Source organism: Chrysochloris asiatica, unplaced genomic scaffold (genome assembly GCF_000296735.1).
Source record: "Chrysochloris asiatica unplaced genomic scaffold, ChrAsi1.0 scaffold00039, whole genome shotgun sequence".
Taxonomy (NCBI): Eukaryota; Metazoa; Chordata; class Mammalia; order Afrosoricida; family Chrysochloridae; genus Chrysochloris; species Chrysochloris asiatica.
Window position 1 is genome coordinate 22,137,929 of NW_006408557.1, and position 15,317 is coordinate 22,153,245.

Below are 15,317 nucleotides of genomic sequence, written 5' to 3' on the forward strand. Positions count from 1 at the left end.
TTTTTTTTTTTTTTTTTCTTGCTATTTCTTGTCAGTTTCTTTTTAGTCTTCATGTTTGCTTGTTCTGGTTGGAAATTCGTTTTTATTATAAGTTGTGAGGTATTAACTTTCTTTGGAGTTACCTTGTAGTCTACTAACTATTCTCTCCATTGTATCCTGTAATTTACCTGGCATCCTCACCACCTGGGTCTCTGTTGCTATGTTTGTCCCTTCTTTGACATTGATATAATTTTGATCTTCAGTTGACCTCCCAGCCCCTTTAGGTTTGCTGTTGTAGTCTTGTTCTGTACTGGACTCTGCTGTCTGTTGACTGAGTTTCAGGTGGTGTTGCCATGCCTGCCAATCTCTGTCTGTTGTTTGTTCTTGTTGGTTTTCAGTCCACAGAACTCCCTTTAAGATGTTTTGAAGTGTTGGGTTTGTTTGATAAAATCTCTCAGATTCTATTTATTGTGGAATGTCTTGATCGCACCTTCATATTTGATTGATGGTTTTGCTGGATAGACGATTCTTGGTTGGCAGTTTTTTTCTTGTAGGGTTTTATATATGTCTGCTTCTCTCTTTGAAGTGTACTCTCACTTTGAGTTAATCTATGCCCCCAATTCTACCAGGTCTATGGCGAAGCGGCCACTTGGTGGGACTAATTCTTTAGGCCCCCGAGAGTGAGAGAGACCAAGGAAAACCTGACAATCTGGCAGCAGCATGGCAAGGCAGCCTCTTAGATTCTTGTCAAGGTCACTTTGGAGCTCCCTGGGCAAGGGATCTGCTTCCCATAGTAACTACTTTTCCCTTAGGGAGTGTCCCTCTTCACCTTAATTGGTACCTTTACTTCAGTACAATGGATCCACTCCTTTTCCACTGTCTGAACAGCTGTCTCATTGGTCAACCACACCTGGTAAGGGCCCTCCCGTTCCGTCTGGAGTCTGTTCTCTTTTCAGGTCCAGATCACCACCAAGTCTCGCGGTTGGAAGTGATGAACAATGAACCCGAGGAAATGGGTTTAGACCAAGAGTCCTTTTTTGTTTTTTGTTTTTAATTTTGTTTTTAAGTTTTATTGTGAATTATGTCATAGTTTACATGGGAGAACATCAGCTTTACATTCATCCAATCGTATTTCATTTCATTGCAATTACAATCCCCTCCATGCATCATCAAACCACCAAAGGGTACATCCCGCAAGCCTGACACCCACCTGCCCCCACGCCTCCCACCCCCGGTCATCAGCACACAGCCGCTCTCCCTCCCTGAGTCCAGAGTCCCCACAGTCCCCATTTTTCCACGTCATCACCTCTGCCTCCATTTCTGGTATCACTATTTCCCAAGAGTCCTTCTAACCTGAAGGTTAGCAAAGCAGAAAGGAACAGCACGTAGTTTCTCAGATAGGGGAACCTATGATATGGTGCCCCTTTAGCACTTAACACCATTCAACCTCAACCCTTCAGTTTCAAAAATTGAGAGGATTAACAAGATATTCAGGGATAACATATTTTACTACACTCTGTCCATTTCCTCAAAGTAAAAGAAACATTATTGGCTCTATCATCTTAATGCATGAATACAGTACTTCACTTAAAAGCTTCTCAAACAGGAATGTCAATTAAACATACTTTAACATTATAACCTTGCCAAATGAACTGAAACTATCAATACTCACATCTACAGCACAATATCCTTTTCCTCCTCTTAACAAGATGAAATGCATACATACAGGGTGGCCCAAATTTTAATGACAAAATAAATAAATAAATAAATAAATGTTTTCAATTCAGAAAGAGTATTGGTACACCAAATATCTTTTAAAACAGTATTATGGTCTCAGATACGAAACATTAATGCAAATAAAAAATAAACATGCAGATAAAACCTTGAGCAATGTACAGTTTTGAAAATTACTATTACACCAGCCAAACAAATCCTTAACCACCTTTTAAATGGATTAATTTATACCATTTTATTGCAAAAAGAATATCAAAGATATTAAAACAGAACAAAACAACTTTTCAGTGACTGATCTCACATTTAAGTTTCACCTTGAATGTGCAAACTCAGAATTCTGCATTATAAACTCAAATAGTCTGTGTAAGAATTATATTTTAAAAACTACCATAGCAAACAAAAAATAATCACTAGGCCCTTATGACTGGCTGCAGACCCTTTCTCCCTTCTACGGGGTAGGGGATTGTCTTCTATGGACCACCTCCCCCAGTTTTCCTTTTAGTTCAACTCCCAAGAGTGGAATTTCCAGCTCTCCCCTATTGCCTTCTTTAAACCATATCTACGAGTCAATCTTTCCTTTCTCCTCTTCAGTCAGAAGTCTCATGTTTACCTTTACCTACCCCTCACCCTCTCTAATCCTAGCCCAATCTTACAATTAGGTACCATTACAAAAGACTCAAAAGTTAATTTCTAGTTTCATGAAGGGAATCATTTTTCCTTTGCTTCTTTATCTCTGGACATTCTCTTTTGAAATGGTCTTCCCACAGCATTTATCTGGTGGTGGGCTTGGGGGACCTGGTCCAGTCCTCTACTTCCTTTCCTCTGAAGAGGCCTAACCCTGTAATCACTGTTCCCCTTCGCTCAAGAAGGGGGTCTCGTTCTAATCTCTTATTTACTATTTTATTCACAGTAGATACCATGATTCTGGCTTTCTGCCTCTGTTTTTCCTCTTCTCTCCTTACAAAAACTTTCTGAGCTTCTCTTAACAGTTCATCACCTCAATCACTTTGTCTTGGTCTCTGTCCTTTAAGGGAGAATGTCTTCGGAACTGATTCTACTCCCACTTCTGACCAACAAAGAGCATAGGCTCTCTCCTTCTGAGAAGGCCGAGTTCTATTGTTTACATGAAGGACTAGGGCCTGGCAGACCAAATTATTGGAACCAAATTGAGGCCAGAACACAGATGGTGAATGGATTGGTTCTTTTGGCCAAATAAAATAACAATATTTTTATCTTTTCTCCGGGTTGGGGGATTGTCCCCCCAAGCCCTCAACATTGTCCCTAAAGGACTGATAGGAAGAATATCTGTGGGAGTCTCTCCTGCTCCCTTCTTCCCTAGGCCTAGAATTCTGTTCCCCATTTTCTTTTGGTATTGGTGTCTGATTTCCCTTTCATACTCCACTTCCCAATATTTCCCCATGTTTGGGTACTCATGGAGATTTCTTACATACAACCCTGAGATTTCACTTTGTGCTTCTCTCACCAGATTGGGACTCTGCACTTGCTTCACATCCAAGATGCGTCTCAGACACACAATGACCCCCGAAAATGCCTGACCACCAAGGCAATACTTAAGAACCTGGCCTGTGCACAGGTTCTTAACAAACCAGCAAAACCAACTCGAAGGTTCTTAACAATAACAACAACAATGGTGGTTATAAGACTGTGTACATTTGTCAAAGCAGATGTTTATACATTAAACAGGAAAAACTGTGTTACAGCAATTTTAGATTCGTGGATGAAGAAACCGAGGCCACTTAGAGATGTGAAGCAGAGTTTCAGATTTTATTAAGCCAGCTGACTCAGAGGAGCTAATTTCTCTAGATTCTGATCCCCGAATGGAGGGCAACACAAGCCTATATGGGGTCAGAGTCCGGGGAGGGGCCAGGCTGCATACCTGTTTGAGGGCAGGGGAAAACCAAGGGGATTGGTCCCATTTTAGCTTGCCTCCTGGGTGGGAGAGGGCAGTGAATGATTTTTACCTTTTCCTGTTCACTGAACTGTGTAAAAATTATACCTTTATTTATAAAAAAGAAAAGAGTAATCAGGAAAATATTAACTTTTACTGATTATTGTATAATTGTTATTGAAAATAATTTTGTTAAAATAGATGAAGCGGATGTTAAAAAGTTTTCTACTCCAGGTATCAATACACTAAGTAGACCACTGACAAGGGGTAGGGGTGGGGTGGAAAGTCTGGGTATCAGTTAGCCGACTGGTGGTTGCAAAGAAAAGTCTAAGGACTTCCTGAAGGAGGTGAAATGGCCTGGCAGATGCTAGGCCAAAGGAGAAAATTTCCAGTGGCAAAGGACTCCACATCTGTTCCTGGCCCTCAGTCATCTCTTTACCGTTTCCAAGGAGACAGGAAGCTTGGAATATCCACATTGCAGTCACCTAGCAACCAGGAACTGGTGGCTGCAGCCACCTGCCAAGTTCCTTCCATCATCCTGGGCCATCATCTTAGGCATGGACTCTACATGGCCCAGGTAGTGGGGGCCCAGCTGGGGAGGCACATTCCACCTGCTTCCCTTCTCAGCTACTTGTAGGCCACACAGGGCTGACTGGTACTCTTGCTGAGGAGGTAAGTCCCTTGAATGCTGGATGGACTGGAGACAGGACACAGAAAGCCTCCAGCCCCAGGGGAGACTATCTGTTCCCATCCCTGGAGGACCCTGGAGTCAGGGTGGAGGGAACACAGTCCTGACCTGCAGGGGGCTCAGAGCCTAGTACAGAAGATGGAGTGCGCTCCATTCTGTCATCACACAGGTTCCAGTGCTACTCCAGGTTGGCTGCTGGGCCACATGCTGGGGAAAGGCCGGCTCACCCTTTCGTGTGTGTATGTGTGGAGGGCACACCAGACACCACACGCCCACGCCCCCTTCAGTAGTCACCTCTAAGCACCAACAGTGGCTTTCTGTAAACTCTCCAGCTCTCATCTGAGGGCTTTCCATGCTCCCAGAATCAGTCCCCAACTCAGGGCAGACAGGAAGGAAGTTCCTTCACCCTCAGTTGGGATATGTCTTGAGATGTGTCCTGCACTGCCTTCCACCGTTCCCAGCAGTTACTCACAGTGGTAACTATCCCAACTAAATACCTTTTATTGGTTGCCTTCTTGCCTTGTCTCCCTTCCCCATCCCCTACTGCTATTGATTCCTGGAAAAGTAGCCATATAACTGGTCTCTTTTTCATTGTGGCCCTGAGTCAGAGATTCTAAACAATTTCCATGATTGCATTCTCCTCCTCACTGAGGTGGATAGCTCTCACTGACCTATGCCCAGTCCTTGGCACTCCTCTGGTGCCAAAGTAATTTGCTGTAGGCAGAGAAGGTGAGGGAAGGCCTCACTGAAAAGGCAGTACTGGTCCTCTAGTTTCACCCTGCCAGCTGTACTTTATACCTCTGGGCCTTTGCATGTGCTGTCCCTTTATTAGGACACCTTTTCTTTCTCTGTTTACTCCCACTGTAGGCAATGAAGGGGAACACTGTCTAGAAAACACATAAAAGCAGTACTAAAACTAACCATAGTTCCCTTTTTTTTGTTTGCTTGTTATGCCAAAGGTTCAAGGAAGTCAGGCATCTCTTTCTCCAAAAAGCCTACCCACCACCAGAAATAACATATTTCCTCTGGGCTGCTTGCACAGACCTTTGAGAACTCAACTGGATATGGGTTTTTGTTTTGTTTCTTTTGCCATTAGACTGTGAATTCCATAGGGTCAGGGATCTGGGTTTGGTTCACAGTAAGCACTCAGGAAAGCGGTGTCTCTCTTTGTGCAGTATACAGCCTGTACCACTGTCCAAGGTAACCCAGCTTCTGGAGATTGGCTGAATGACTGACTACGTGAAATCTGTGGGAATCTGTGTTAACCAGGGCACTGAAGGCACTAGGGACAGTGCAGAAACAGGAAAGCCTGAAAGTGAGGGGCTTCTTGGTAGAAAGGGAAAACAGCTTTATACCTCCCGCAGTACATACCAGAGGGGGGTTCCACACACCTGCACCCCACCTGAGAACTGATTGGCTAGAATAATCTAGATTATTATTCTAGGAACCCCTAGATAACCTCAGGAATGTAAAATTTGGAAAGGCGCAGGGCTAGCTAAGTGTGAAGGGGTCACATGGGCCTGATTTGGCTAAGGATTCGGTCGATCATTATTCCTTAATTCAGTACCTAAATATTGAGCCCAGAAGACCCTCAAAAACAGCTGTTGAGCAAGATACACACGGTCTATCTTACCACAGTCTGGTGGGAAGACAGCCACTAAATAAATAAGCAACTCACTGAATACCTAATAGTGTCCAGTTATGATTGATAACTTTGTAGAAAAGGAAACAAGTCTCTACTTGATATTTTCAATGAGGTGGTCAGAGAGTATTTCTGCAGAGTCTGGTAGATGAAGGGAAGAAACCAACTAAACTCACTGCCACCCAGTCAATTCAGATCCATAGTGACCCTAGATAGGGATTCCAAGACTATAAATCTTTATAGGACCAGACAACTCATCTTTTTCCATAGGAGCAGCTGGTGGTGGGTTTTGTTGCAGTCAACAAAATTGTTCTTTAGGATCTTGTTGTTGTTGTTGTTAGGTGCCATCAAGTTGGTACCAACTCATAGTGACACTATGCACAACAGAATGAAACACTGTACAGTCCTGCACCAACCTATGTTTGAGCCCATTGCTGCTGCCACTATGCCAATCATCTTGTTGGGGGTCCTCCTCTTCTTCTCCAACCCTTCACTTTACCAAACATGATATTCTTCTCCATGAACTGGTCCCTGCTGATAATATGTCTGAAGTATGAGAGATGAAGTCTGGCCATCCTGACTTTCAAGAAACATTCTGGCTGCACTTCGTCCAACACAGATTGGTTTGTTCTTTTGGCAGTCCATGGTACTTTTAATATTCTCCTCCAACACCATAACTCAAATGCATCAATTCTTCTAGGTCTTCGTTATTCACTGTCCAACTTTCACATGGATATGAGGTTATTGAAAATACCATGATTTGTTCAGGCACACCTTAGTCCTCAAACTGACATCTTTGTTCTTCAACACTTTACAGAGGTCTTGTGCAGAAATCTGTCCAATGCAATACGTCATTTGATATCTTGACTGCTGTTTCCATGAATGTTTGATTCAAGCAAAATGAAGTCTTTGACAACTTTAATTTTTTTCTCAGTTTACGTGAATGTTATTTATAGGTCCAGTGGTGAGGATTTTTGTTTTCTTTACATTGAGGTACAACCCATAACAAAGGCTGTGGTCTTTGATCTTCATCAGTAGGTATTTAAAGTCCTCTTCGTTTTCACCAAGCAAGGATGTATCATCTGCATATTGCAGGTTGTTAATGAGTCTTCCTTCAATCCTGATGTCATGTTTTTCTTCATATAATCCATTTTCTTGGATTATTTGTTCAGCATACAGATTGAATAAGTATGATGAAAGAATACAACTCTAGCCCACACCTTTCTTAATTTTAAACGATTCAGTTTCCCTTGTTCTGTTCAAGCAACTGTCTTTTGACCTCTGTACAGGTTCCTCATGAACACAATTAAGTATTCTGGAATACTCATTCTTTGCAATGTTGTCCATAGCTTGTCATGATCCACACAACAGAAAGCCTTTGTGTAGTCAATAAAGCACAGGCAAACATCTTTCTGGCACGTATTGCTTTCAGCCAAGATCTGGCATCAATAATGATATCCCTCATTTCATGTCCTCTTCTGGTTCCAGCTTGAACCTCTGTCAATGTATGGTTGCAGCCATTTTTGTATTATTATAGCAAAATTTTACTTGTATGCGATATTAATGACACTGCTGGATGATTTCTGCATTCTGTTTGGGTTACCTCTCCTTGGAATGGACACAAATATGAATCTCTTCTAGTTAGTTGGCCAGGTAGTTGTCTTCCAAAGTTCTTGGCATAGATGAGTGAGTGCCATGAGTTTAATCAGTGTGTTAAAAGATTTTAAATTGTATTCCATCAATTCCTGGTGCCTTGTTCTTTGCCAGTGCCATCAATGCACCTTGGACTTCTTTCTTCAGTATCACTGACTGTCAAGCATACGCTCCCTCCTGAAATGGTTGAACATGGACTATTTCTTGTTGGTACAGTGATTCTGTGTATTCCATCTTCTTTTGATGGTTTCTGTATCATTCAATATTTTGCCCATAGAATTCTTCAGTAGTTCAAGTTGAGGCTTGAATTTTTTCATTTCCCTCAGCTTCAGAAATGCTGAGTGTGTTCTTCTCTTTTGGTTTTCTAACTCCAGGTCTTTGCACATTTCATTATAATATTTGACTTTGATGCCCTTTGAAATTTTCTATTCAGCTCTTTTATCTCATTTCTTCCATTTATTTGCTTGAGTATTTTTATGCTGGAAAGCAAGTTTCAGAGTCTATTCTGACACCCATTTTGGTTTTATCTTTCTTTCTTGTCTTCTTCTTTTAAAAGTTTTTATTGTGAATTGAGTGATAGTTTACACTGGAGAACATCGGTTTTACACTCATTGTTTCATTGCAATGATTACAATCTCCTCCGTGCAACATAGCCCAACAGTATTTGCTTCTATTCCCTGTTTTTGTTTTGTTTGGGGTGGGGGATGTACACAAAAATGCTCAGAAATATATAATCATTTAAACTATCACAGAGCACATTCTAAAAGCTTGCGTCTTGGCTGCTAACACACAGCCTTTCTCTTTCCATGAGTCTGCTCCTTCTCTCCATGTCCTCATCTCTGGTGTCACTGATTCTCTGGATAAGGTCTCACATTCTGCTCGTCTTTTCTCCCTTGATGGTTCTGGTCACATTATCACCCCAGTTGTATTTTGAATGCCTTCCAAGCAGAGGGGTTCATCTTCAGGCACTATATCTGACAATATTCTGGTGCTCTTTGTCATGTTTCAATATTCAGTATTCTGGTGCTGACAGTGTTCCACTGCTATTCATTAAGGTTTTCAGTGACAAAATATTTGGCAGTAGTTTATCTCTACTTCTTCCTAGTCTGTCTTCATCTGAAAGCTCAGCTGAAAACTGTCCACCGTGAGTGACCATGCTGGTATTTGAAATACCCATGGCATAGCTTCCAGAATCACAGCAACATGCAAGCCACCACAACTGGTTGTTAAGTTGTTAAGTGCCATCAAGTCGGTTCTGACCCATAGCAACCCTGTACAGGGTTTCCGAGGCTGTAAATCTTTTTGGGAGCAGAAAGCCTCCTTTCTCCCGCGGAATGGCTGGTAGTTTCGAACTGTTGACCTTAAGGTTTGCAGCCCGATTCGTAACCACTACGCTACCAGAGCTCCTTAATGACACTTAACAGCAGTAACACAACAACCCACTGAAATGTTGGCGGTTCAAATCCACTCAGTGCTGCTATGACACAAAGTTCTGATAGTCTGCGTCTGTAAAGAAAACTCTGTGGAGAAGTTCTAGTTTGTAACCTGTAGGGTTGCCATGAGTAGGAATCAGCTTGAAGGTAACAGGTGGTGGTGGTGGTTATGTGCTGTGAAGTTGGAACCGACTCAAAGGGATGGTTTCCAAGGCTGTAAATCTTTACGGGGAGCAGAAAGCCTCTTCTTTCTCCCGCGGAACAGCTAGTAGTTTCGGAACTGCTGACCTTGCATTTCTACTCCCGTAAAGATTTACACCCTCGGAAACCCTGTACAGGGCCGCTATGGGTCGGAACCGACTCGATGGCACTTAACAACAACAACCACTATGAAAGGAGCTCTGGTAGTGTAGTGGTTAAAAATCGGGCTGCTAACCTCAAAGTCAGCAGGTCGTAACTACCAGCTGTTCCGCGGGAGAAAGATGAGGCTTTCTGCTCCCGTAAAGATTTATAGCCTCAGAAACCCTGTGCAGGATCACTATGAGTCAGAACCGACTCCAGGGTACTTAACAACAACAACAACAACAACAACCACTATGAGCCAGAATCAATTTGATGGCAATGGATTTGATTTGGCCTTTCATCCCCTTTTAAGGAGCCCATGTGGCAAGTGGGTTAAGCATTTGTTTGCTAACAAGTTTGGTGGTTCAAACCTACCAGCCTCCTTGCGGAAAAAAAAGATGAGTCTGTCTGCTCCTATAAAGACTTACAGTTTCTTTATACGGCGGTTGGGAGTCTGTGGCTCTTTGTAGAGGATCCCCATCTTGTGGATCATGTCCGCTTCGACGAAGCTAACGATTGCAACTTTGAAGGGCTGTGCCCCCAGTTGCCCGCCAGCACGAGGTCGCCAGCGGAACCTTAAGCGTAGCGCCCTCGTTTCTAGCCGTGTGCGCGCCGGCGCAAGTGCACTCTGGCTTGGAGCTACTTCCGGAGGCTCCGCCCCTCCTCAGGGCAGCTCCATTTTGGGCTCAGGTGTAGACACGGCCAGAGTGAGCGGAGCAGCGCAGCGCAGTCGTCCGTACTCACAGGGCCGCGCCTTCACACTTCACTCTCGACCTTCTCTTCTCCGTTCCCAGAAGCTGCTGGCCTCCATGGCGGGCCTGGAGGTGCTGTTCGCTTCGGCGGCGCCAGCTATCACCTGCGCGCAGGACGCGCTCATCTGCTTCCTGCACTGGGAAGTGGTGACGCACGGCTACCGCGCCCTCGGTGCCGGCGACCAGGTACGCCGCAGAGCCTGGGTGGAGGGAGTTGCTGCCTTCTGCACAAGTCCAGAGGACCCGAGACCAATTCCGGAGTGTCTGACTTCTTCCCTACCCTTTCTGAGCCCTGGGGCTCTTGACACCATTTCCCGCGGGCCGGGGAGGTGCTCCACTATCCCAGTCCACCCCGGAGCATCTATCTCATAACAGCTGGCACAACATGATTTGTAACCCCAGGGCAGAGGCTATCTCAGCACAGCCTGACAGTCTCCCTGGCCGGATTGTGGGGACCTGGCGCCGGAGCTGGAGTGCAGCTCCCTGGAACACACAGCTCGCCTACCTGTCACTCGCCTACTTACCACCCAGCAGACATTTAGATCCAGGAACAGGTGTAGGGAGCTCCCACACGGCCCAGTGCAGACTTGACTGCTGTCTTCCCCAACTCAACTACATATATACCCGTGGGGTGTGAGGGCCAGGTAAGGTTTCCTGCCCCAAACCCATACCTGCAGGGTCAGCCCCTCCTGTTAACCACATCCCTCTGTCCACTCCAAGGCTAAGTCACACATGCACTCTGGAGGGGATGGGTGCTTGAATTGCAAACGGACAGTAGTGTAGTTTTGCCCCTGTCAGTCTCTTAAGATGGTATCTGCCTTGAGGCTGACGTTGCACTTGCCCTCCACTCCAGTTGTGTGTCTTCATTCTGAGTAGCAGGCAACTGGAGAGGCATCTGCCCTGTTCGTTTATTTAAAAGAAACAAGTAAACCCACTATCATCCAGTGGATTCCGACTCCCAGTGTACCTATCGGACAGTAGAACTGCGGCTCTCTAGAGTTTCTAAGGCGAACTCTTTCCTGGAGCAGACAACCTCATCTTTCTCTCTAGGAGCTGCTGCTGCTGTTAGGACCTTGTGGTTCGCAGCCCAATGCTTAACCCACTGTGCCACCGGGGCTCCTTAAGAGGAAGTTTAATTTTCTGGTGGTAGGATAAACACTTGATTGCTAACAGCAAGATCAGCCTCTCTGCGAAAGAAAGATTTTTACAGCCTTGGAAACTGTATAGACAAGGTTACTATGAGTTGGAAATGACTTGGTGGTGAGTTTGGTTTTGTTTTGAATAATTTTCTAGCTTTGGGCCTACAGACTCCGAAGAGGGTCAGAGGGTGTTCGTGTTGCTTCTTCAGCCACCTCCTGCTCCCCACCCTTGCATGGGGGAGGTGATAAGAGAGTGTCCTGAGAGTGTGTAGTTGGCAACATCATTTCTCGGCAGTTAAATAGAGAACTAAATTGTTTATTTTTCTCCTTGGTTTTTGTCTACTCTGGTATAGGAATGTTGTCATAAAACTTGATTAGAAGAGCAATGCAGTCGTTTCTACAAAATTCCAGTTTTGAATTTTGATCTCTTTTCTTGAACTCAGCACCCCTCCTCATAAGAGCTGTATCAAGTGGTTTAAGCAGCAATTTTATTTCTGTTGTAAGACTCTAATGATTACGATAATAGAGAGAAAATGCCTAAAATGATGTGTGTGAGTTGCTTTGGATGCACTTGGCTCAGAGACACTGGACTCATCATGGCCATTGAAAGCCCCAGGATTTTGGCCACGGGGACACTACTAGTTCTCTTTTTGGGCCAGCCTATTGGATGTGACTGGGAATAGCTCTTCGCCAGCTTTGGCCTAGCTAGCCCAGAAGCTCTGAATTCCAAAGCCTGACTTTAGGAGTTCCCCACCTTAGATTTGTCATACCTGGGAGTTAAACTGTGACCACACACCTTGGCTACTTTCCAGCCTTCACATTCTGGGAGGCCTGATAGCCGACGAGGGAGGCTGAATGTCCTGTTGGTATAGATATCACCAGAGCCCATCCCTCTTAGTCCCACCTGATTTTCCCATGTCAGGGCAGCTCCTGGGCCTGGGGAACTTAGGCTCCAGTGCAGTGAGAGATACCAGCCTCTCCCAGCCTCAAGATGATCTTTTCCTCTGGGACCCAGAGGTGATGGGGTGGTGAGCAAACCAAATTGTCTATATTCCAGTCTGGTGGATTGAATGACATACATGGGGAAATGTAATAGGAGATTTCAGAAAGTTCATGGAAAAATGGGATGAGGAGATAATGAAATTTTTCCTTGAACTTTTTGAAGTCCCTTCATATAAATCAAAAGGTCCTTGACAGAACAGAGACATCATGTTGTTGTTATGTACTACCGAGTCAATTCTTAATCACGGTGACCCAGTGTAGGGTTTCTAAGGCTGCAGATCTTTACAGAAGCAGAAAGCCTCATCTTTCTATTGTAGAGTTGCTGGTGGATTTGAACTGCTGACCTTGTGGTTAGCCCAAGGCATATCTCACTACACCACAAGCACTCCGTGAGACAAGGCATAAAGCAGTATTAAATTCATGGCTTCCAGAGTTGTTAAGTGCCGTCGGGTCGATTCCAACCCATTGCGACCCTGTATAGGGTTTCCAAGGAGCAGCTGGTGAGCTTGAACCGCCAACCTATGGTTCAAATGCTTTGCAGTCTGGCGCATTAACCCACATTGACACGACACACACCTTAAATCCACAACACTAAACTGATTACAGGAAATTTCCCAAGGGACTTGACAGGGACTGGGAGTGGGTGTTAACTTTCTATTTCTTTCAAGGCTGAGAGGTCTGATTAGTTTCACTTTTGTTTTTGTCAGAGACTTAAGGCCTGTAAGTTTCCTCCTCTTCCAGCCAGGTTTTAAACTATGCTAGTTGTGACTCTGGGATGCTTCCTCCCAAGACTTTCTGAACATCAAGGGTACCCAAAGAAGAGACTTTGGCTCTTCTAATTTCCTGGTCTCCAATGGACCTTGGTTTGTGTAAGGCCCTGCTTTGCTGGACCTACCCTCCTTTTTCTGGTGCCATTCCTCCTCCCCACCCCAGCCACCAGTAGGTGTCCACTCAGGCATACAGGCCTTCTCAGGCCTTTTGCTCCATGCTTAGCTATATAAATGGCATCCATGAAAAAATACATTGTCTGTGAGGTTTTAAAAACAATTTTACATAAATGATACTAAGCTGTAAACCTCCTTTTTTTGAACTTGTCTTTATTTTTCAAAACTTTTTATTCTAATTTGAGTGAAGCTTTGTAGTGCAAGTAGGTTTTCCATTCAATAATTCATGACATTGTTTGCAGCTGTCTTCCCACTTTCCCTCCCTGTGTTTGCCATTTTCATTTCTATTCCTTTCCTACCTATTCCAGGGCAGAGGCTGCCATTTTCATCTCGTGTGGTTGATTGTTCTAAGGAGCGCATACCTCCATGGTATTATTGTTCACCTGTAAACCTGTCTTTTGTTTGGCTGAAAGTTGAGCCATGGAAATAACTTCAGTTTCAGGCCTGAAGAGTGAACTTGTCTTGAAGTTATGTATTTTACTTTTTGCCTGTTGTTGCTGTTAAGTGTCGTCAAGTTGGTTCCAACCCAGAGCAACCCTGTATAGAGTTTCCAAGGAGTGGCTGGTGAGCTTGAACTGCTGACCTTGCGGTTCAAAGTGACCTTGCAGCCCAGCACATTGACCCACAGAGCCACATTAGGACTCCTTTTACCTATAGGGATACAAATAAAAGTAGAGCATGGCTGCTTGTGATTGTTACGTGATATTCCACTGTAAACATCGTTCACACTCAGTAAAACACAAACAGTTCCTGTGTGGTACTGTGGATTAATGCACTGGACTATAAGGTCAATGGTTCAGTGTCACCAGCCATTCCCTGGAAACCCTACACAGGGTCACTATGAGTCGAAAACGACTCAACAGCACTTAACAACAACAATATGCACAAATGAGTGACATTGATTACATTCCCCAAGTTGTGCAACCATACTTTTCCTTCTCATCTGAGTAGTTCTCCATTAAGAGTCCTGTCATGTTTTGAGTTGCTGTTGTCAGTTGGATCCCATATAGATAGTTCTAAAAGACCATAATGCTCAAAGACTTTTTTTAACTAGTTAAGTTAAATAATTATTTAGGTTTAAGGTTTTTGGGTTTTTTTATTTGGGGTTTAAAGATTCTCTCAGTGGTCTATCTACTCCTTGGCTCTAGAAAGTCAGAAGGCCATAAGAATTTTAAGTTCTGTTTTGTACCCCCTCCCTCCCCTTTAATTTAAATAGGATTTTTCTGTGGAATATTTGAAATGTTCAGTAATGATAGTCAGGCACCATCCAGTACTTCTGGTCCTTCTGCAAAGGAGGCAGTTATTCATGGAGGCAATTAACCACAAGTTTCATATCCTCCTATTCCTATTCCTGACTCTCTTTCCTCTATTGCTCCAAGTGAATAAAGACCGATTGCTGTGCCTTGAATGACCTCTTGCAAGCTTTTAAGACCCCTGGCACTACACAACAAAGTAGGAGGCAGAACAGAAGCACTAAACACGTTATTAGATCAGTCCCTTGGGATGCCCCTTGAAATCAGGACTCTAAACCTCCAAATAAAGGAGCTAAATTCCATGAGATGTTTTGATTGTATATAAGCAGCCTCAGCAGGTACTTTTTCCCCCTTAGCATTGTTGTAAGTGTATCTATCACACACCTTTTGCTGATTCAGCTTTTTAAAGGTTCAACTTATTAACAGCAATTATAATAGCTGTGCAACCCGTTAACCTCCCTTTTTTGCCTTCCTCCCCCTGTAACCATAATAAATTTTCGTCTCTATACATTTGCCTTTTCTTATTTTGTTTATGTTGTTCTTGTTAAGTGCCACTGAGTCCGTTCCGACTCATAGCGAACCCTGTATAGGGTTTCTGAGAAGCGGCTGGTAAGCTTGAACAGCTAACCTTGTGGTTCAAAGCAACCTTGCAGTCCAGTGCATTAACCCACAGTACCAGGACTCCTATTTTGTATATTGTTGTTAAGTGCTGTCGAGTCGGTTCCAACCCATAGTGACCCTGTACAGGTTTTTTGAGGCTGTAAATCTTTACGGGAGCAGAAAGCCTCATCTTTCTCCTGCGGAACAGCTGGTAGTTTCGAACTGCTGACCTTGTGGTTCGCAGCCC

General features: G+C 44.0%; 1 protein-coding gene across 1 annotated transcript in view; it reads left to right on the top strand.

Moving 5' to 3' along the window:
• Positions 1 to 10,189: 10,189 nt before the first annotated feature.
• The window catches only part of PSMF1 (proteasome (prosome, macropain) inhibitor subunit 1 (PI31)), a 67,147-nt gene continuing 62,019 nt past the window's right edge, over positions 10,190 to 15,317 (top strand). The window contains exon 1 of the mRNA XM_006860732.1: positions 10,190 to 10,318. Within this exon, the coding sequence (XP_006860794.1) occupies positions 10,190 to 10,318 (129 nt within the window). The remainder of the gene's footprint in view (positions 10,319 to 15,317) is intronic.